This window comes from Syngnathus acus, chromosome 12 (assembly GCF_901709675.1).
Source record: "Syngnathus acus chromosome 12, fSynAcu1.2, whole genome shotgun sequence".
NCBI classification, from domain to species: domain Eukaryota; kingdom Metazoa; phylum Chordata; class Actinopteri; order Syngnathiformes; family Syngnathidae; genus Syngnathus; species Syngnathus acus.
Genome location: NC_051097.1, coordinates 11,417,587 through 11,439,122, shown reverse-complemented (window position 1 = coordinate 11,439,122; position 21,536 = coordinate 11,417,587). Strand labels below are relative to the sequence as shown.

The following is a 21,536-nucleotide window of genomic DNA, read 5'->3' as shown; positions in this document are numbered from 1 at the left end:
TTGAATCAACCTTTAAAATGGTCAACTTTTCACTGTTTATGCAAAACGTGCCATTCTCCGTAAAGTGCTGGAGCCATGGAAATTTGCCAGCAGGTCCATCTCGAGCTAAGTATTGCAGCTCTTGAATTTTTTGCAGAATCACAGCAAGTTGTTAATAATAAAAAAAAATAAAGGTAAAGAAATCAAATGGTTTATACACTTGAGTGTATTTTGTGTCTGTACTGTAGTTCTCACGTGTTTGACGTGTGCTTTTTTAAGGGACGCGGCCTCGTGAGTGACATCACAAGATGGCGTGGCATCTGCCTGTGAGCGTCGTGGTGTGAGATGTGGCCTACAGCAGCGCCTTGTGAGTTTTGCCCTTTTCTTTTTGGCATCTCTAGCGTCATGCCCACGTTTCAAAACCAAAAGTCGGAGCACACTCGTGACGTATCCAACGGATGGGGCGTCTCCCGCTGCGTTCTTCATTTGGTGCCAAGTTGATTTTCTTTTCTTCTGTTGTTGCTCCTTGCACGCAAAGCGCTTGTTTACGACGATTTAGCGGCCGGCCGAGAAATGCGACGAGGGGGCGGCAGCCGGCAGGCATCTGCTCTTTACGCAACGGCGCTCGCCGGCAAAGCTATTAAAAGCTTTTTCTCTTCCATAGTCATTAGCGGCCCAGCAAAAAAGCGGAGAGTATTTGTGTCAGGAAACGGTGATGCAATATTTTTTTTCTGCTTTTGTGACACCTCCAAAACAAAAAAGGGAACCACACTTAGAAGGTCAAAATTGCACAAAAGACTGACTAAATGCTAACAAGTCGAAAGGTTCAAGTTCAACACGCTGTAATGTCAAGCTTGACAAAATCTGACAGATTGCAAAACAAAAACAATTTTTATACCAACCCCGAAAAGACAGCATAAAATTGTCCAGGTGCACTAAGAATGTGGCCTCTCTCTCTCTCTTTCTCGCTCTCTCTCTTTCTCGCTCTCTCTCGCTCGCTCACTTTCTCACGTCTCTGTGTACGGAGGCAGCGTAGTTGTCCCCAGCTAGGGAGCAACTCGCTACCCCTCGGTCGCTCGCGCCTGGAAAGCCCCAACTGCCCCCCGCCCGTCCGCCCTCAGCCTCACTCCTCAGTTCCCCGAAAGCTCGCATGGAGGCGTTGACTGGCCGGCGACGGTGCGCGCTCGTCGGCTCCCTCACCAAACCTTTTTGTCCTGTCTGAAGAAGAAGAAGAGGGAGGAGGAGGGAGGAGAAAGTCTGCAAGATCACTTTCAGCCGCAAAGGATTTAAAAAAAATTTTTTTTAGGGGGGGGACTTTTGGGGAAGGAGTTCACTGAGTGCGCGCTCATGAATTCGGATAAAAATGTTTACCTCGGCAGAGACAAAGGCATCATGCGGAAGAGAGCGCTGCTCCTCCGCAAGGGCTGCAGCTTCGAGATTACCAGGTAGGCTCGGCTCGGCTCGGCTCAGCTCAGCTCTTTCTGCTTGCCTTCCTTTAAGGAGGACCAGAACCAGGACCAATGTTCACTCTGCCATGTGGCACCAATGTGTGGAGCATTTTGCTCGCCACTTCTGCTCACAAAAACATCCAAGTATCGCGTTTTTTTGCACACCTTAACTGCTGCAGAGCGGATGTCAAGTCATGCTTCGTTTTGTCCGGGGGGGGGGCAGGGTGGGGGTTACCTGCTCGTCCAATCAGGGATGAGGGCACCCAACCGTCAAGCGCACGGGGACACTGAGGGGGTGTCACTGGCTGCACCACTGAATAGACCGAGCCATGCCACAACACCCCCCCCCCCTCTCAATTAAACACATGGAATTGTAATTGCTTATAGATGCCACAAGATGGCAGCAAAGATCACAATTTTTGCAAAATAGGAAAATGCTAATTAGCAGAACCGCAAGAATGCTGAAATGGAAAGTTTGGGCAATGTTGGAGGTGTTTAGATTAAGGTTGGGGTCTCTTTTAGGAGTAGGTTGGGATCCTTTGCAAAGTCTGAGGGCTCTTTCTGCTCGTGAGCCAAACGCTTCCTTCGCCCAGAAACATAGACGCAAATTATGAGCTAGAAGACGAAAGGCCAGCAAGCCCGAACGCTTTGATTGGAGCGCCGCGTCGACGTTTGCTCGTCGTTGGCGACATCTGCTTCCATTTAGAGCCTCGCTCGCTCGCTCGCTCGCTCGCTCGCTCGCTCTCACCGAATGAAAAAGCAAAAAGGGAAGGCTGGAAAAACATTGGCCGTTCTCGTCGGCTGGAACCGGGCCAGCGGACGCTGGGAGGCTTTTGGATGCTTTTCAACCGCCGATGACGCAAAGAGAGTGAGCAAGCGGGTGGGTGAGCGGGTGGGAGTGTCTGTGGCATACGCCCCCTGGTGGTGACCCCGCCCTCGCCCCCAAATGACAGTTGGCTTGGCGCTCGAGGTCAGCAGCGCTTCAAAGCTGCTCTTGGTCACGTGTGCGCGTGTGTGTTTTGCTTCAAGGTCGGCCGTTACAGATGTTTCCTTGAAGTTATTAATATTTCGCTTTGACTTTGGTCTCAGTTCAGTTTCGACTAATTTAAAGCAGTTTGTCAGGTTTTATTTTCCGTTTTTATTTTATTTCAGTTCATTTTTAACAAGCATCTGGTTAAGGATTGTTTTTTGCTCATTCATGCTGTGGATTTTTTAATAATAGTTTGAGTAAAATGTAATAGATAAGAAAATGAAAAATGTATATGTAACAGGCTTAGGGTTCAGTTGCAGGATTGATTGATTGTTGGACACATTTTCAAACAAGATGAACTGATGTGATTTGGCTGTAATGAAAGATTTTTACCACAAGAAGGCAGGCTCTATCAAACGATTGAGACCCAAACCGGCAGGCAAGTCAATTACAGGGTCAACACTAAACATAAATATATTTAAAACATTTTTAAGAGTCATTAATGAAACCTCATAAACGACTTAGTCTTCAAGGAAAGCAACATTTCATTTAAACGTATGCTTTTGCATCCAATATTATCTTATCCAATATTCTATTATCTTTAGCCATAGGCGAATATTGTTACTGTTGCTGCTCTAAAATTGGTCTTGTTGGCGCTAGCACACTCATGCTAACGGAGGGCACCAAAAGCAATTCAAATGTCATTTGGGTAATTGCGCTCGATGACATTTTCCCCGGCAACCCTCTGGCATTTGACGCTCGATGGGCAACAGGCCAACTTTTGTTTGATTGACCTAACCAGCACGAATAGTACGGTGGCCTGAAATGACCAAAAGGTCCAAGTACGGTGGCCATCAAGGGCCAAAGTTTTTTTTTTTGTCTTATCAAAGGCTTCATGGTTCGCGTCGGCCAGCTCGTCCGCTCACCGGCGTGAAGGTTACTTTCAAAATGTCAAACTCAGCCTTCAAGGCGAAAGCACTCAATTGATCTGCGAAACAAAGCCCCCTGGTGGCGGATTTGACCGCTGTCAGCTGCTACCTATCGACGGAGCGAAAACATATTGACCCCAGCCAGTTTTTCTTTTTCTCTAAAATGAATCGTAGCGGGCGATATTCCAACAATGTTCATGTTGCGCTTCTTTTAATATGAAAGCCTCAAAAGGCCACGTTTGGCTACATTGTCCATGTCAACTGGTTTGTTTTTTGCTATGGTGGTGTTGAAGGGACAAAAAGGCCACAATGCGCTCCATTCAAAATGGAACAATTCCTCAATTAGCGCATACCGTTGTCGCCATGAGAAACAAATTGCCGTCCCCAGAGTTGCCGTGGCCAAGCGACTTTCTTACGCGACCTCCTCGTTGACGCCGACGCAAAGGTCACGACGACGGTCGTCGGCGTAAGGGGGCGCATTGTTGTGCGTAAGCTCGGCCCTGGGGTCTAATTAGTCTGCTTGTCGAAGGATTCCGACGGCAGGCTAACAAAAGGCGCTATTTTCGGCAGCCTCGCCACTCTGCCGCTCGGGTGTCATGACAAAGACGAGAAGAAGTCGCCGCTCGCGTAGCTTTGGGTGTTTTCCCATCACGCACGAGGGGGGGGGGGGTATTCTGTTGATGAAATATTGATGAGCAGCAGCCCAGTGGCGTCTAGCCTGAGCTGAGAATTCCTGCATGCGCTCACCTCTACTGTGTGGGGGGGGGCTTTTGTGATGGTGTCAAGTGTACTTGAGCTTCCATTTCACCTGTGTGTGTATTCACTTTTGAGTCTCACTGTTGATGAAAATGAAGTCACTGTATCTAACTTTTGACACATTTTTCAAGGTGAGTTTTCTTCATCAGCAGTATCGAGCTAGCATAGTAAAAATATGCAGTGGATGTTTTGAGCAGGATACTAGAGGATGGACAGAATAGATTATTGACTGGCTGAATGGTCGCTTGTTGCTGTCCATCTTCATTCATTGAAATCCTGGAAGATTTTTTATTTCTTTACTTTGCGTTGCATTTCCTCGTTTCCTGCCGCGCTGTCCGGGATACCATTATGTCATCCGGCGTCCTGACATCACTTTGGGCGAATGTTAAGTGCAAAGAGAAAAGCTTGACGTCACAGGGGGGAGGGGGGTGATTTCTGCTGTGGACCGGGTGCCTTTTCCACTCCCACAGAGCCAGCAGCCGAAAAGTGTCGCGTTCACACACACATGCAAGGGGGTCAGAGGGAGGGCGGCATGCGGCACTGAACGCACTCTCCTCTCCTCGGGCGCTGCGGAGCCACCAATTCGCAGAGTGGCTTTTTTTTTTTTTTTCCCCCGTTTTGGATCAGCCAGTGTCGGCGGGCGGGCGCCGCAGTGTGCACAGATGATGAGGATGAGGATGCTGCTCGCTTAGCAGGGCGCCGGAGAACAACAAGAAGAAGCAATACCAGGAGAGGACGAGTTTGCATGGAGGAGTAGGGGGGCTCGTTTTTTTCTTCTTTTTTTATTCCCCCTTTTCCACCAGTCTGTTGGAGTAGACATGAACAGCGTGGATCCAGCATCCAGTAAACTGTTGACTTTCAATCAGCGGTAAAAAGCCACCATGTTTCTCATACGTTGTGCAACCCCCGCTGTTGTTTGCACCTTGCATCTGTTGCATGTATGCGCCTCCTCGTGCTCGTCTTACATGCGCCAGCGAGGTTTGCGTTCCACTCATGGAAGTTAATTCAATCAGCGCCGTGCTGCTGGAGTTTGGACACCACGAAGGCAACGTGTGCTTTTTTGTGACGCATGCTTGATGTGCAAAACTGTCTTGCCATTCGGCGAAAGTACAACTACTGTGTTTTTTTTTCCACCCCACTTTTGGTCTGCAGCAGCTATTCAATCAAACAACTGGGCTGTGTCAGTATCACGAACAGGCAAGAATGTCTGAACAGATTCTGGAGGTGCTGCTGTTTTGGTTAGCGACAGTGTTCCAACGGCATCAGCAGCGCCGCCTGTCATGAAACGAAATGTGTTTGCCCAAAATCATCCCAGGAAAAATGCTGGGGTTTTTTTTCATGTGCACGTTATTTTTGGCATTATGGTTCCTCTGTTAGCTAACAACACGATAGCGACTGGATGAATGTGTGAACTTTATTCCGCCACCTTGTTTTTAGATTTTGCGGCTTGTGAGGTTGTGTCGCAGTCGTAGCAGAGGTGTGTGTGACAGCTCCTCCGTGTGGGGCTTTGCTGCAATGTCATTGCAACTTTTGACCTTTGTGTATGAAGAAATAGGCGGCCATCTTGTAACGACATGACAGGACCAAAAGGAAGAATTTACCAAAAAAGAGGCCAAGTGTGTTTGCTTCAGTTTTTTTCTTTGTCACCCCCAGATGAAGTTTACTATAGAACTGATCCGTAAAACAAAACAGAACGAAAAATTTTGTCTAACCAAAGTTAGCGAAATGCTAACATGTCATTGAGCGGCGTAAACACTACGGTGTGTTTGAGCCCTCAAGCGACTCGAACGCACGCAGAGTAGCGATGCCATACAAACGGAGTACACAGCAGACATACGATATATTTTTATCGCGCTATAGCGGGGGCGCTAATGAGTCACCGCATCTTGGCGGCAACTGCTGCAACGGGAGACGTCTTTTTCATGAGTGAGCCTCTCTGCTGTCGTTTCATCTTGAAAAAGGAGCGCGGGCGTAGTGGCCGGCCGGGTCCGACCCGCCCACTGGATGTGAGTGAGGCTGGAAAAAGCTCCGAGCGTGCATTATATATAAGCGCCTCCATTTCCACGAGGAACCTGAGCAGGGCGGTCGGGGGTGGGGTGGCGTGGCGTGGCGTGAGCTGGTTCTTTCTCAACCATTGTCATCTCTTTTATTCACGCATTGAAAAGAACAGCAACATCATTTCCCACCAAAACCAAAATAAAATGGCCATAAATGTCATACATTGATTTTCAATGGATTCATTTTGCCTTGAAATCAAAGTTTTTGCCATCATCATCATGTATCAAGAGATTTTGTCTTTACCCAGCGTGTGTTTGTCTTGCAGCTCAGCCTCGGAGGACTTGGGGTGCCGGCGTGGAGACTTCAGCAGGAAGCACTACGGCTCTGTGGAGCTGGTGAGTCATAGCCACCGTCAACCGTACTGATTATGGATTGAGACAGCGGCGCTCGCTCGTCAGGAGAGAGGCCTATTGGAAAATCGCATCTGGAGTAAACCTCCAGTCAATCTGAAATCGGAAAAGTATCGTACTGAAAAGGGAATGAACGGTGTGGCGTACTGGGAATGTATCGTTTGCTAATTGCCGCACGGCGTTGCAATCGGAGCGAATCGTATTTCATCGTAAGCATGGTTTGCTGCGACGTCTCCGGCAAATCTAGGGGTAGCTTTGTTGCTCTCCCTCGTCTTTGTCCTGCTCTCCTTCACTGGACTGACCCGGACAGACGGGCCGGCCGCTGTGGGCGGATGAGTCAGCGTGCACTGGGCGTGGTCCGTGCCCACCGCCGCTGCCTCGTCTTCCCCCGCACTTGATTCGTGTTGTCGCTGTGACGCGGCCGGCATGAAAGGAAGTATGCAAGAAAGCTGTTGCGGGGTCCTACGAAGCTGTTGAGTCACTATTGCTTCTTGCTATGCTTCCTGGGAGGACGCTCATTTCTGGACCAGATTAGCCTGGAGGGGAAAGCGCACGCTGCCAATCAGCACCGACAGACGGACGCTTCACTCGGGGTGGGCGCATATGTGTGTGACAGTGCTGTGTCAGGATGAGGTCACTGACAGTCTTAAAGAAAATCCATCGGCTCTCTCAAGACGACTGTTGCAGTAAAACGACACAACTGCTACAATGGACGAAGACTAGCCTAGCTTGCTAGCATTGTGTTATTGTTATTTTTCGATTTCAAAACGACGGAAACAAACGTCGCACCCGTCTGCTGGCCGCCACCAAACCGGCATCATTGCCTCGAAGGCTTTTTGTCCGCTTTGTCACTTTGGATGACTCTCCAGCCGACGTGCGTGTGTGCGCGCGTGTGTGCACGTCTGACACCCGAGGACGCCTGCTGAGTTGGGCCGCAGCAGGCGCTCGAATTCCGCATGTTCACTTCTATCTTTGCTTTTTCTGGTGTTGACACAAACAAGAAAATTGCTTCCTGCAGGACATGAAACACGGAGCAGATGATTCCGCAGTTATCAATATGAACTACCTCTGCTTTTCTGATACTGTAAAAATAGAAAAACAATGAAGCAAAGTCACTGTAAAAGTGTTTGATAGTTTTCACCCCAGCAGAAAAATCTTTAAAGGCACGTTTGGTTTCACAAACATCTCATTTTCTCCATTTTGGATGAGAAACTGTTGTTTTTGATGAAACAAATGCATATTGATTACAAAGGAAGGCAAAGCGCCAGAAATGCACGTCGCATGAAACGAATGAGCTAATGAGGGCAGAGGAGCAAATGGGGCTGGCTGTCTGGTCTCACTGCAACTGCAATACATAAATCATCTTGTAAAGCAGACGATGCCCAGCGCCATGCTGTGACACATCTGCCCCCCCCCCAAGTCCCCCGAGGGCCATCCGCACGGCCACACCCTGCCAATGTCACGTCATTTATCCCAGTGCCCTCCTTCTCCGGGGAATGGTGAGGCTGCATCCACATGTCCGCTGATGAGATCCCATATCAATAACAAGACGCCAAATGTAGTCATTTAGCACAGCTTTGTCACCTCCCCGCAGAAATGACGTCAGGGGTGATGCCAAAGGGATACAAATCGTGCTAGCTTAATGCTAACATATCATACAAAACACCATAGACCGGCTAATTGAAATGAGCAGAAGGTGGCTTTATTCACGGAAAAAGAATTTCAATCGGCGTCACTTTGATATTGCACAGAATAGAAATGATGTCATCCTGCAGCTGCGACCAGTCGATTGCATTTTCATTCCTTCCGTGAAAAACACGAGCGGATTTTGTCAACCTTTCGGCTTCACGAAACAATTTCAATTCTGTTCCGCTGTATTTGTTTGGTGTAGTCTCTCCGCGCCAGGAAGGCTCCACTCTGGTGTTGCATAATTCAAAGACTTGATTTGTGTGCGTCTCTCTTGTTAAAACGTCCAGCCCGGTCGGTGGAAGGCGATGGCTTTGCCTCCTCCGTACGGATGGCGAGGAAAGACTCAGTCAGCTTCCCCTCCATTATCCCACCATTAGATGCTTAATGTTGCACGAGGAAGATGGGGGTGGGATAGACAGCTTCCTCATGCACTTTACAGTTTGAAATGGAACGGCAGCGCTGGCTGGGCAACTCTGCCCTTTTTCCCGCCTGCATCAATATGGATGTTGCCAGGTCTTGGACACGCGCCGTGCCGCACCGCGCCGTTGTTTATTAGCCGGGCGGCCACCTGCTCGCCTGCAATGACAAAACACTCGGACGCATGGCCGCTTGAATAGAACCAACTAGATTCCCGTTGGTGCTTGTATTAGCCAGGGTCGGCAACCTGCGGCTCCAGGGCCCCGTGTGGCTCCTTGTTTTTTTTTTATGATGACTAGTTAGTTACTTTTCGTTAGCAATAATCACCTTGTACGTTTGTTTACTTCTTTCAATAATATGGACAGATTGTCACAGACAAAATGGAATCGTGAAAACCAACTCTGGCATGCCGCTTTGCCTCGCCGCGTCTTCACAATGGTCTCTGTTGAGAAGGAGGGAGGGGCTAATTGGGCGGGTGGGTGACAGGGGTGATGGTCAAAAGGCACAAGTGATACGTCCGGTTGCCTAGCGACCAAACATGCAGCGCAATTGTGATGATGATCCACCGTACTTCTTTGTCCTCTTGTGTATTTGTGAGCCTCCTCATTACTCAGCGCGTGCATGTGTGTGTGCGAGGAGCCATCAGAAGCATATTTGCGGATTACCTCTCATACACACCTCGCAAATGAGCGTACTTCAGTCTGATGTCCAGTTTCTTCAGCTGTGAGAAAAATGTCAGTCGTGTGTGTGAGAACATTTTCGTAGTAGGCATTTTTAAAATGATGTTCTCCCGGCAGCTGATATCCAGCGACGCAGACGGGGCCATTCAGAGGGCGGGGCGCTTCCGCGTGGAGAATGGCTCCACCGATGAGGTACCGACCATGTGGAATTTCTACCGCCCCCGAGAAAACAAACAAAACATTTTAAAATTATTATTCCATGTATCACTTCAGTGACTGACTTATTTGGGCCTCATTTGTGTGATAAGCAGAATTTGGACTACGCTCCCGGTACCTGGAGGAGAACCGACGTGCACTTGGAAAATCCCGAGTACCACACCAGATGGTTCTTTAAATACTTCCTGGGGAAAGGTCAGTTGGACAAAATGTCACATGCGCTGCCGACAGCAGCTGCAGCAGCAGCAGCAGCATCCCAAACACGGCAAAGTCGTTCAACTCTTAGTACAAGGCGTAACGTATTTTACTCATTTCTTTTGTTTCAGTGCACCAAAACTACGTGGGCACGGATGCGGAGAAGAACCCCTTCTACCTGTCGGTGGTCCTGTCCGACCAGAACAACCAGCGGGTTCCGCAGTACCGAGCCATCCTCTGGAGGAAAACGGTATTGACCCACTAAATGTCCGCTAGCTTAGCGCCTGCTTCGGTGTGCTCATGTTGATCAACATCTTGAGTCATGGATGGAGGTGTACATACATCAGACCACCATGACTCAGCATTCTGGCAACATTGTGCGAGTCACATTTTGTTGGCGGTGGATTTAACGTTGCATTCTTTTCTTTGTGGTTAATGCGTGCACAGGGCACCCTGAAGATCAGCCTCCCTTACAGCCCCACCAAAACACTATCGGTCAAGTCCATCCTCAGGTGAGGAGACGCTTGCTCAAACTCAGACAGCAAAATGAAATGTGTTGGGAATGGATTAAAAAAAAAAGCAAACGGACACACACACACACACTCATCAATATTGGAACGCACGCAGTCAACCGTGGTGCTTTGTGAAAATGTCCGCATGTTAAAGGCCGAGTGGCTTAGCATTTTGCTCAGAGTGCCTTCAGGCTATTTGCCCCACGCTGCTCTTCTCTTCCCTTTTCTTCTCTTGCGTGGTGCCAGCGCCATGAACATGGACAGGTTTGAGAAAGGCCCGCGGGAGATCCTCAACCCCGACATTCAGAAGGTGAGCGGGACGTTCAAGCGCACTCGTAGCATCATGTCAAGTCGTGAAAGTCACGTCATGTAGCGATAGCCACCGTAGCTAACCTTTGTGTTTTCTGCTCCTCAGGATCTGCTCGTGTTGGAGGAGCAGGAGGTAAAAGATGGCGCTTACTGTGATTTGTATATATATCTTTTTTTATTTTTCCACGGCTTTCATGATGAGTGTAACCTTTCCGCAGGGCTCCGTCAACTTTAAATTCGGCGTCCTGTTTGCTAAAGACGGACAGCTCACGGACGACGAGATGTTCAGCAATGGTAAACGCTCAAATGGTTCCCCGCTTGGCGAAACATTATTCCCACGCCATTTGTCTGTCACCTGTAGAAATGGGCAGCGAGAGCTTCGATAAGTTCCTCAAGCTCCTCGGCGACAGCATAACCTTGCAGGGTTGGGCCGGCTATCGGGGAGGCCTGGACACCAAGAGTAAGTGGTGTTTTGCTATGCTAAGCTAATCCGTTCGCGAGCTAGCTAGGAAGAGCACGGCATTGTTTGAGCGGCTTGCTCGTTGTTGCAGACGACACTACGGGGATCAAGTCCATCTACACGGTGTATCAGGGCCACGAGCTCATGTTCCACGTGTCCACTATGTTGCCCTACTCCAAAGAGAACAAACAACAGGTGCGCGTGTGCTCACATTACGCCCTTTCGGCATTTATGACTCCGGTGTTTTTGTCGCCCCCTGCCGCAGGTGGAGCGCAAGCGCCACATCGGAAACGACATAGTGACCATCGTGTTCCAGGAGGGCGACGAGGCGTCGTCGTCCTTCAAGCCGTCCATGATCCGCTCGCACTTCACCCGTATCCTTGCGAAGCGCCGGCCGCTTGGGCCGCTTCGTCTCTGTTCTTGTCCGTGTTTCCTTCACTCGCGCGTGCGCAGATATTTTTGCGTTAGTTCGCTATAATTGCCAGACTGACAGTTACAGGTAAGCGAGCACCTCACAAAAATTTCCAAGTGGTGTTTTTATCATTCTTATTTTTTGGGTGACTATTTCCGTTCTCTCTCGTTGCAGGTTGAAGATTTTTTCCGAGGAGAGCGTCCCGCTGTTTGGACCGCCTCTGCCGTCGCCGCCGGTCTTTACGGATCACCACGAATTCAGGGACTTTTTATTAGTCAAACGTAAGATTGTTTTGTATATATTTATTTTTGTTATAGTGGATTGAGGAGCCACGTCAATCAATGCGATTTCTTCACACAGTAATCAACGGAGAGAAAGCCACACTGGAGACGCCGACGTTTGCCCAGAAGCGTCAGCGGACCTTGGACATGTTGATCCGCTCGCTCTACCAGGACCTCATGCCCGACCTGCACAAGGTACCAGAACCAAAAGGTTTTTGGGTACCTCCTCCTCTTCTTCTTCCATGTCACCACTGCGACTTGAGAAGCTGCTGACTGTGTTCTCCACTGCGTCCCACTGCGTACTGCACCACAGCGCATGCGCACACACATATACACACACACACACTTCCCAATTCCACTGCAGTGCCCTTTTTTTTTTTTTTTTTTTTTTTTTTTTTTTTTTGCGTGTTTCCTCCCAGCTGACTCTGGCTGTCACTGTCAAGCCGAAAAGGCAAAAGCTGCTCACGCACGCAGGCACGCACTTAAGTCGCACGTGCCTCGTACTGTCAACAAAACGGCTGAATGTAGATTTTTACTTGTAGTCGCTCAGTTTTATTAAGCATGTTGTAATACAGACGACTGAAAAATGGACTTTTGTACAGTTTGCCGTGCCGGGCCTCTCTAAGACGCCTCTTGTGCTGTCTTCCACCTCCATCGTGTTTGTGCGCCGGCGCCACCCATTAGGTCCCTTTCTCCCCGCAGAACATGCTGAACCGCCGCTCCTTCAGCGACGTGCTGCCCGAGTCGCCCAAGTCGGCGCGCAAGAAGGAGGAGGCGCGCCAGGCTGAGTTTGTCAGGATCGGCCAGGTCAAAGCGCAAGCGGGATTGCGACGTAAGCACAGAATTGGAACCAAAATCAAATGCTCTGCACCGCGCAGGCTCTCAAGCTAAAGACCATCGTGAGAGGCGACGCCCCCACCAGCCTGGTCACCACCGGCTTGTGCAGAAAAGAGGTGACGCCTTTCGGCTCGTGGCCGCAAACAGCCGCTCTGACGTGTGTGTGTGCGTTCGTGCGTGCACGTGTGCGGCAGCCGTGGGAGTCGCAGTCGTTCTGCAGCGCGTTCCCTCACGAGGTGGTGTGCGCCGACTCGTGGGGCCAGTCGCTGCTGGTGGCCACCGACACGGCGGGGGTCCTACTGCTGGACGGTGAGTTCATTGCAATTGTCCTCTCTCTCAGTCCCTCTGCCCTTCAATTGGCAATCAAAAAAAAGCAGCTGATTGATACGGACGCTCCTTTTATTTTTTTCTTGTCCAGCTTTGTGACGTTTTTATTTTCATTCATCTCCTCAACTCACTATGACAAAAATGTAACTGAACCACTCAAATGTCAATGCTGTGTGTGTGTGTGTGTGTGTGTGTGGGTTTTTTTTTTTTCCCGTCCAGGCCCTGATCTGCCTTCATCCAGCACCGGTGAGCGCCACCAACGTCAACCCTTCATTTCCTTTATTTATTTATTTTTTCTGGTCAGATTTGACCTTTCTTTTTTTTTTTGGCTTACGACTGGCTATTGTGTGCGGCAGAGGCTCAGGCTCTCCCGGCGGCGGCGGCGCAGGTGTTTGACAAGACGCTGGCGGTGAAGCAGATGCACATACTTGAGCCTCAGGACCTGCTCATCACCAGAGCAGACAAAGGTGAAGGCAGTTTAGCAGATTTTTCTTTTTTTTTCTCCCCCAAGCTAGCCGAGGATCCGTCACTGTGCAGCGTTTTGCTTTGGCAGCGGACGGACGCGTCGGCGGCAGCCGACCTCCTTTGCTTCACTGAGCTTATCGACCCGATGTCACGTCGCTAGCATGCTGTCGTTTGGCTCCGTTTATCCTTAAGGAGCCAAAGGAAATGTGTCTGAAGAACACGCGCGGCAGGAAAACGGCCGCATCCGAAGAGCGCGTCATCAATTTTCCCGCTCGGCCTCATCCTGACAAATGCGATTAATTTGCTTTTGATGGCGCCACGCCACCGCAGCGCCGCATTTCCCCCGACATTTTACGGCTCCTTGACGGGCTTCTCGCAGGAAACGCGCATCTTCCAGGATAACCAGGCCCGACGGTGTGATCGCAATATTTTGTTGTTCTATCGATACTGTCACTGCAGGGGCGGGGCCAAATATTCATGCTCGTTGTCTCCCAAGATAGACAATCAGTATTTTCCTGACATTGTACGGCTACTTCTGCTGACGCAGCGTAAAAATGAAGGCTCGTGTCTGTCCCAGGGAAGGACGCTCGACTGTACGTCTTCCGTCTGAGCACGCTCAGGAGAGGCCTGGAGGAGCGCCAACAGGCCCGGGGCAAGTGCGATAGCCGGGAGAATAAACTGGAGAAAACCAAAGGTGGGCCCTGACCGACCGACCGACCGATGGCCGCCCACGTGACTGACAGCCTCGGCCCGTGCTGCCAGGTTGCCATTTGTACTCCATCAACACACACCACGGCTCAGAGCTGAGGATCGTGGCGGCCATCCGGAACAAGCTGCTCCTCATCACCCGCAAACGCTTCGAAGGCTTCAGCGCCGTGGGCGGGGTCGACTCGCCGGTGGAGGAGTTTCAGTACATTCGGGTACGGCGCCGCCGCGCACGGGCTCAGACCGCGGATGACGGAAATGTCATCCGATGGGTTTCGCTCCTTTCCGCTAGGAGATCTGCCTGTGCGACCCGCCCGCCGTGATGGCGCTGGTGGACGGGCCGACGGGCGAGAACGACAACATGATCTGCGTGGGCTACAAGCATCAGTTTGACCTGATCAACGAGAGCACGGGCGACGCCTACCGGCTGCACCACGTCGACGCCAACAGGGTGCGTGCGTGCGTGCGTGCGTGCGTGCGTGCGTGCGTGCGTGCGTGCGTGCGTGCGTGCGTGCGTGCGTGCGTGCGTGCGTGCGTGGCGTACATTTCCAGCAAACTACAGAATTGTTTAGCCAACGTCTGCTAGCATAATGCTAGCGTAGCAGGTGATATGCCACGGAAGAAAGCTTTTCATTGTTACAATGGCGCTTTTCTCTTCTCAGGTCAATTTTGTGGCAGCTATCGACGTGTACGAGGATGGCGAGGCCGGGCTGCTCTTGTGTTACAATTGTGCGTACACTGAGGTCCCTTTTTTTTCCACAGCCAACAAATTCTCATTCTTAATTCCTTCTTTTGGCAGATATTTGCTCGTACAAGAAAGTGTGTCCGTTCAACGGCTCCACGCCCATGATCCAGTCCAACGCCTCCGACTTCCAATTCAGCTGGAACCAGATGCCCAACGCTATTGGTACGTTGCCATGGCGATGCCACATGCGCTTGCCGTCGCCATGAAGCGTCATGCCGCATGTACGCTCATTAGCGGCGCCTTCCCGTATTTACACACACACACACTACACACTATACATTCAAGCAACTGTTTTACAAAATGTAATGAGCATTTCACACTCCAGATCAGTAGGGGGCAGCATAACATGTGCTGATCTATCATCCTTCCGCCGGTGTTTGTTTTTCTCTCCAGTGTGCGCCTTCCCATACATCCTGGCTTTCACCACCGACTCCATCGAGATCCGCCTGGTGGTCAACGGCAACCTGGTGTACACGGCGGTGGTCCCGGAGCTGCAGCTGGCCTCTTCGCGGGTCAGTACCGGATTTTTTGCGAGAATGTGGAGCGGAGTATTTGCCTTCTTCGGACAGCGGAACTCATGAGGTCCTTTGGATGTCGTCGTGGGTTGTCCACCAATCTCCTTTTGTGGTTGCCACACTTTGTGGCAGCAGCGTTGGGCTCTCCTCACCAGAGGAAGTCTCCTTTCAGCATCGGCGCATAATGCCGTCTCAGCGCTCCGGTTTCGCCCGCTTTTACGAGCCCGCCGGGAAACAGCGGGGCCGGCGGTCGATGTGTTCGGTTGCCGGGCAATAACAACACGCTCGTGTTTCATTCACGCACAAAGTGAAGTGTGCTCTCCCTCATCTCAATCTTGGCAGTCGGACATCTACTTTGTGTCTTCGGCTCCGGTGAGCTCGGCCTCCAACTGCAGTTCCAGGGACGCCAGCTCGCAGAGTTCCCCGCAGACGCCCACCGGCTACGAGATGCCCGTTTTCCCCTCGCCCCTCGGGGACGGTAAGCCTTCTCGGAGAATAAAAATCCCACCAGGTGCTGATTTTGGCCAATAAGGTATTTGGTTTGCTTTCAGATTCCATACGAATCCCCTACGGTACCAAGCTTTCGCTTTACACGTCGAAGGACGCTGAAGGTATCGTGAACGACGTCGCCGGAATGTTACGTGAATGTCTCATGTCTTGTCCTATTTTTCCACTTACCTCATCATTTGAAAGCCTAACCCCAATTTAAAAGCCTTACCCAGATTCGAAACCCCAAGTTTGTGTTGTCGTGTTTCAAATTGAATTATTCGAGCGACGCTTCAGTCAGCGCTGCGATGACAAAGCTCCAAATTGCGTGCGGAGTAGTTGGTGCCTGAAAGCAGATGAGGTCGCTATGGAAGGGGGGGGGGGGGTGATTTATAGATTGCACACTACTGTCGCCATGGAGACTTTTGTCCGCCCCAGTCCAAATAACGACGCCTCCAAAAGGGAGGAGGAAGTGGATGAGGGGGTGGAGCTCCTTGGGGGAGGTGTGGGGCGGGGGCAGGTGATGTCATTGCAGCAATTAGCACTAAGAGCCCTCGTAAAAAAATCAAATAAAATCCTATCTCATTGGCCGGATGACGCCAATCACCCGATTGACCCGAATAAGCCGCAAGGCGTGTGCTGGCATTTCATCAGATAGCTCTTGGGAGCGGCAGCGCCCCCCAGTGGCCACTGGCAACTGCCAAAGCTTGTTTTGGCCGTGCTCCAAAGAAACCCACATTTTCAAATGTTTTCTTTCCCTACGCATATTTTTATTGTCCTCAAGCTCTCTTGTGTCCTACTCCCAGGCGAGTCGGCGTGTAAGCACATCTTCAAGATCCCCCTGTGCAACCTGGTGGGCCGAAGCGTGGAGAGGCCGCTCAAATCGCCGCTGGTCAACAAGGTGCTGACGGCGCCGCCCGCCGCTCCCGTCCCGGTGGCGTGCGCCGGCCCCCTCGTCTCGGCCACGCACTCGCTCTCCCTGTCCCGCATGGAAATCAAGGAGATAGCTAGCCGCACGCGCAAGGAGCTGCTGGGTAAACATGCTTTGCGCTTCTTTCTGCAATATTGTTTATGTAGTAAATAACACACACGCGCATCTTTTTAACAGGTCTCACAGAAGAACCGAGCAGTAAATCAGACGGCGGCGTGTCCAAAGCGAGGAAAGCCAGCAAAAAGAACGTGGCGGCGGAGGAGCCCAGAGAGCGAGCGCTAATGTCCACCAACAGCGACAGGTCAGATGCCGTCCAACTCGGGCTGACAATATGAAACCGTCCCATGCGGTGTATGAGCTCATCTGGGCAATTTTCCCCGCTCATCAGATTGGACTCGGAGGCAGGCGACGCCGACTTGGACGCGGCGTCTATTTTGGAGGCGGAGCCAGAAACATCGGTGCTCGGGGCCGAAAGTCCTCCGCCCCTGGCCGGCGCCTTCGCCGCGTCCTTCGAGGAAGACGTCCTGGACCTCAAGTGACGACAATCCCCTTGTGCACTTCTCTCACTCGTGTACCTTTTGACACTGCTCACAAAAAAATGGGATTTTGGGCTGACATTTCAAGACATATAGAAAAAATATACATATAGAGGGAGAGAGTGTGTGCGTGCGTGTTACGGTGTAATTGTAAGACCCCGAAACATTCAACAACCAGATAAACGCTTTGAAAAGGTCACCAGTGAAACTCGTGTATTGATCCTGAAATTTCCCCCAAAAGCTCAATAATCCAAATTTTCTGTGAGTAGTAGACTATTGTGTTTTTTTTTTGTTGTTGTTGTTGCTGATTTCTTTTTTTCATGCAAATTTATTTCATTTTTTTATTTGATGTTATTTTTGTCTCCCCTCGTTCAAGATGGCCACCGCGTCCGACGGATGTGTCAGTGTGCGAGTGTTCGTAATCAATACCCAAAGAGTGGCGACCGGTGTCAGGTTCAACCCCAATTAGATAATTTAAGTGTGGTATCACGAGATGTGCTGATTATATTTTGGAAAAAATGTCGCTTGTAGAAGTCTGTTTGTACACAAAGTGGCGCCATGAAGCGTATTTCTAGATGTATTCTATCAAAACAAATCTATTTTATTCTCTTATTTAGTAAGAAGAGCAGAAATGGTCTCTTCTCTGGCTAATTGCCCTTTCACAGGTTGAAAGGAGGGCTGGAGGACTTTCCTTCCCCAAAGTGCCATTTCCCAGCAGCCAGCGCCAGTGGAATCTGCGTCACCTCCTTCAGGGCTTGGCGCTAGCAGCCATGATTGTAGTCCTTTTCCAGGTAACCAGAGTACAAATTCATTACAAGAAATGCGCACCAGAGTTTTTTTTGTTTTTGCCCAACATCTCCGAAGCAAATGGAAACAAAATTGGTACCAATTCTAACTGAATATTGTAAAAGATCATTTTGAAACGAACCGCGATATAGCAACGGGGGGGGGTTGGCTGTATTTATCAAATGAGCACTTTGTTCCAAATGCACCCTTTTGAAAGAGCTCGCTCAGCATCACAATCTGAAGTCCAATCAATCCAGCTTTTGAAGGGCCAGTCCCCGCAGCAGCCTTCATAGAACTTTGCATGACCTCGTCACTTCCTCAAACCAGGAAACGTTAACACACACACACACACGCACGCAAAATGTTACGCAATGTTTACAAAGGTCCTCCACTCATGTTTATTATGACGGCCGGGTTCCCGTCTTATTGCTTCTTTGTTTTCCTTTGTCTACCTCCCTTTGGCTCTTTAGTTTTTGTTGTTGTTGTTGTTGTTGGATTGTTGCTGAACCTCTTTGTGCTATCCAATGAAACAAAACACGCACACACACACGTGGAAAAAAACCAACACCAAGTGTCTTAAAAATATTGTACCGCCATTGTTTTTAATGCCAAGTACTACTTGTAAATGTTTGTGTATCAAATGTGGCCTCAAATTATGAAGCAGAGCTTATTATGACGATGATGATGACGACTATTATTATTATTGTTGTTATGATGATGATTATTGGAGCAGTTATTTGAAACAAGTGCTGTAGACCACCGCTGTGAAAGTAAGTCTTTCTGTTTATTGATATGTCATAAATATTTATGAAATTTCAGCCCTTTGTCAAGTGCTGACGCATTTGTCGACGTGCTCGGGTTATTTCCATTCCAAGAATGAGTTTCTCTTTGCTTCCCGCTCGTTTTATGGCCTCTCGCCGACCGTTCCAACACAAACAGGGCCTCTTGACGGGAAGCGGCCTGGAAAATCCAGGGAGGGGGAAGAGCAAAACATCCAACCCGCACTGGACCAACCAGTCAAATGCCAAAAAAGCATTTGAAAAATCTTTCAGATTGGAATCCAATATTTCTTTGACTGGCATATTTCATTTTGCTCTGCTACAGTGCATTAAATCACTCCATTCCAGAAGGTGGCGGTAGTGCACCGCGAGTTGTTTGACAACTGTCATAAAACAGAAGAAGACGTCCAAGGCACCACGATTGGATCTTTGCAATTAAGGCCACACAGACTTCTGCTTAAAGTAAGCCAAACTTTTTGCGATTATGTGTGTGTCATTTAATGCGCGCTTCAGGTAAATATTGTGTTAATATGCTCTGTGAAATGATGTCCATAAACAGATTTTTGCTTCCAATTGACTCCAGACAGGATCAAATATGAGAAAAAAAAAGTCAGATCTCATATTAAAGCACACAACGAGGGCTTCCTAAATGTGTAAGTATTGTCCCAATATGCCCACGTTTAATGACACAATGACCCCAAACTACGTTTTTTCGTTGATAAAAATATGAAATCAAATTTCTATGATGATTATGATTGGTATTGCAACTCTGGATAGTAGTTAAGTATGTCGAAATTTCCTCATCAAGGGCATTTTGCCATGTAACTGTGTCAAATGTGTCATCACTTTGACTACTAATCCAACATTTTGCACGCTGACGCATGTCAAAGTTATGGCCACGCCCATTTCTTGGATTTTTTGGCTTCTCCCTCACGCTCCTACGCGCTCCTATTTCCTTTGTCCTTGAGGAAAACTCCATAATGGCCCAGAATTCCGGCTTGGTAATATGAGTCACAGCTAGTTGCAAAATCACTGTGGAGAAAAAAAAAAACACCCCTTTTTTTTGTAGGAATATCATAAAACATCCCCTCGAGGCAGGAGGTGATAAAAAGAACATTTTAGGTTGATGCCGTAATGGCTGTGCCGGCTGACCCCCTCCCGCCCTGGCTCGGGGGCCCCTCGGCATATCAAGGCAATTGCATAACAGGCGCAGGAATGCCGAGGGAATTGGACAGAAAGCGGGGGGCCCCGCACTCACTCGCTAGCTAGCTACGTGACTAGAAGATGCTTCAAGTTGCCTGTAAAACTGACAACAACAAAAATCAACATTTCTTCCCAAGCACGTTGAGAAAGAACACGTCACGAAAGCGGCGATTCTCAACACGTGTCCGGTTTCTCAGCTTTTATTTTTCAACTTGCACACACACACAAAAACTACCAAAATGTTAAATAATAAATAAATATAACAAAATATTCAGCTTCCTTCGAGTTTTCAAGTAGAGAAAAATACAAATGGGTCAAAGGAGCCAGCCAGCGTGACCCCATCCTTGATGCTGTCACAACAAACAGACAAAATGTTTGTGTGTAAACGTGCGGGTTACAGTGCGGGCTTCCCCAAAAATGTTTCCATCATAAATGGCGTCACCTCGTGTCTACGAATCGTTACGAACGAGAGAACTTTTGGATGCTAACGGGCACGGCGCGTCTCGCCTTCCAGGTTGCTGAGAACGAGCAGCTCGGGCGTCACTTCAGAAAGCCGTCGCCCGCCACCTTCGAGAAAGATCCGGCAAAGAGTCGGGCTGGCGCAGCTACGCGTAGGCGGCGACCGCCGCCAGGATCTGCAGCGCCATGGACAGGCAGGGCACCTGCGCCGCCACGTAGGCCAGCGAGCGGGTGGGCGCCGGCAGGGCGGCCAGGTAAGCCACGCTGTGCAGCACACGGGCCGCCGTGAAGGCCACAAAGTGGAGGCGGGCCGTCGCCAGGGACGGGCCCGTCATGGAGTAGATGGCGCCCAGGAACAGAAACGGGAAGATGTTCTCCATGTCGTTCCGATGAGCTCTGTGGTGCGAGAAACAGTGTCAGCAAAGTCCACCAACGCTAGGACCAGCGTGTCCAACTTACCGACGGCATCGTTCCACGTCGGGGTCCAGCCTGTGATATTGCAGTCCTCCGTGCCTCATTGCGTCTTCCGGGTTGGCAAAAGCCTTCCATTTGCGACAAAATAACACGCGTCAGGAAAGTTCCGGGACAGATTGAGCATTCACTCGCTCACATGTCCATTCATCCAGACATCCTCTTTTCATCCACAAACCTTTCTTTCCATCCATCCATACAGAGCCTCAGTCAGTCAGTCAGTCAGTCACTCACTCACGCAGTCACTCACTCACTCACTCACTCACCTTCTTGCGCAGCCTGACTTGTCCGGTGATGAAGGCCAGAAGGTACATTTTGAGGAGCAGCACCACGGCGTAGAAAACAAAACAGGAGAAGACATCGTTGTTTCTTAACATGACGGCGATGAGTTGAAGTTTCCTTGCGGTGCTGGCGGCGAGACTTCCAGAGAATCCGAAACAAGAGCAGGAGTGCGGGAGAGTGAAAGTCGCAGCAGAGGGGGGCTGCTATTTGTAGTGTGCCTGAGCCCGCCCCGCAGCCACTGACTCAAATGATGATGATGACGGTGGCGTATTATTCACGGTGGCTGTCTGAGGTGGCGAGCCAAAGAATTCATTGAGGATTCTGCCGTGTTTTCCCGACACGTGAGGT

General features: G+C 49.9%; 2 protein-coding genes and 1 long non-coding RNA gene across 8 annotated transcripts; 1 reads left to right on the top strand and 2 right to left on the bottom strand.

The window, feature by feature from the left end:
* Nucleotides 1-328: 328 nt before the first annotated feature.
* garnl3 (GTPase activating Rap/RanGAP domain like 3) lies at nucleotides 329-18,812 on the top strand. 6 transcript variants are annotated; one of them, XM_037265623.1, is made up of 31 exons: nucleotides 329-346; nucleotides 6,406-6,475; nucleotides 9,394-9,468; nucleotides 9,585-9,687; nucleotides 9,819-9,937; nucleotides 10,135-10,199; nucleotides 10,446-10,509; nucleotides 10,615-10,641; nucleotides 10,727-10,802; nucleotides 10,870-10,968; nucleotides 11,060-11,163; nucleotides 11,234-11,342; nucleotides 11,422-11,467; nucleotides 11,555-11,661; nucleotides 11,741-11,856; nucleotides 12,346-12,468; nucleotides 12,540-12,614; nucleotides 12,693-12,807; nucleotides 13,045-13,071; nucleotides 13,182-13,292; nucleotides 13,868-13,984; nucleotides 14,053-14,210; nucleotides 14,288-14,446; nucleotides 14,658-14,724; nucleotides 14,795-14,902; nucleotides 15,134-15,252; nucleotides 15,598-15,733; nucleotides 15,807-15,866; nucleotides 16,548-16,775; nucleotides 16,850-16,973; nucleotides 17,061-18,812. In XM_037265623.1, the coding sequence occupies exons 7-31, from the start codon at nucleotides 10,450-10,452 to the stop codon at nucleotides 17,209-17,211; spliced, it is 2,622 nt and encodes an 873-aa protein (XP_037121518.1). In that variant the 5' UTR covers nucleotides 329-346; nucleotides 6,406-6,475; nucleotides 9,394-9,468; nucleotides 9,585-9,687; nucleotides 9,819-9,937; nucleotides 10,135-10,199; nucleotides 10,446-10,449; the 3' UTR covers nucleotides 17,212-18,812. The 6 variants fall into 6 exon arrangements, with proteins under 6 accessions (XP_037121518.1, XP_037121516.1, XP_037121512.1 ...); XM_037265621.1 differs by lacking the exon at nucleotides 329-346 and adding an exon at nucleotides 1,197-1,424 and having other exon boundaries at nucleotides 9,588-9,687; nucleotides 12,364-12,468; XM_037265617.1 differs by lacking the exon at nucleotides 329-346 and adding an exon at nucleotides 1,197-1,424 and having other exon boundaries at nucleotides 9,588-9,687.
* LOC119131312 lies at nucleotides 1,096-1,742 on the bottom strand. The gene is made up of 3 exons (XR_005099631.1): nucleotides 1,593-1,742; nucleotides 1,351-1,472; nucleotides 1,096-1,197 (listed from the first exon to the last, which is right to left on the bottom strand). It is a non-coding gene; the product is annotated as an uncharacterized LOC119131312 (long non-coding RNA).
* Nucleotides 18,813-20,147: 1,335 nt separating the features above from the next.
* Nucleotides 20,148-21,378, bottom strand: ptges (prostaglandin E synthase). The gene is made up of 3 exons (XM_037265643.1): nucleotides 21,173-21,378; nucleotides 20,895-20,977; nucleotides 20,148-20,831 (listed from the first exon to the last, which is right to left on the bottom strand). The coding sequence occupies exons 1-3, from the start codon at nucleotides 21,281-21,283 to the stop codon at nucleotides 20,582-20,584; spliced, it is 444 nt and encodes a 147-aa protein (XP_037121538.1). The 5' UTR covers nucleotides 21,284-21,378; the 3' UTR covers nucleotides 20,148-20,581.
* Between the last annotated feature and the right edge of the window lie 158 nt (nucleotides 21,379-21,536).

Excerpts from the sequence above, each read along its gene's own strand:
- garnl3 (XM_037265616.1), top strand. The coding sequence starts at position 1,327 with ATGAATTCGGATAAAAATGTTTACCTCGGCAGAGACAAAGGCATCATG. Across the intron at positions 11,857-12,345 it reads TCATGCCCGACCTGCACAAG|GTCCCTTTCTCCCCGCAGAA; the intron begins GTACCAGAACCA and ends GCCACCCATTAG. Across the intron at positions 16,776-16,849 it reads CACGCGCAAGGAGCTGCTGG|GTCTCACAGAAGAACCGAGC; the intron begins GTAAACATGCTT and ends TCTTTTTAACAG.
- ptges (XM_037265643.1), bottom strand. The coding sequence starts at position 21,283 with ATGTTAAGAAACAACGATGTCTTCTCCTGTTTTGTTTTCTACGCCGTG. Across the intron at positions 20,978-21,172 it reads AAGTCAGGCTGCGCAAGAAG|GCTTTTGCCAACCCGGAAGA; the intron begins GTGAGTGAGTGA and ends CGCAAATGGAAG. Across the intron at positions 20,832-20,894 it reads GACGTGGAACGATGCCGTCG|AGCTCATCGGAACGACATGG; the intron begins GTAAGTTGGACA and ends CTCGCACCACAG.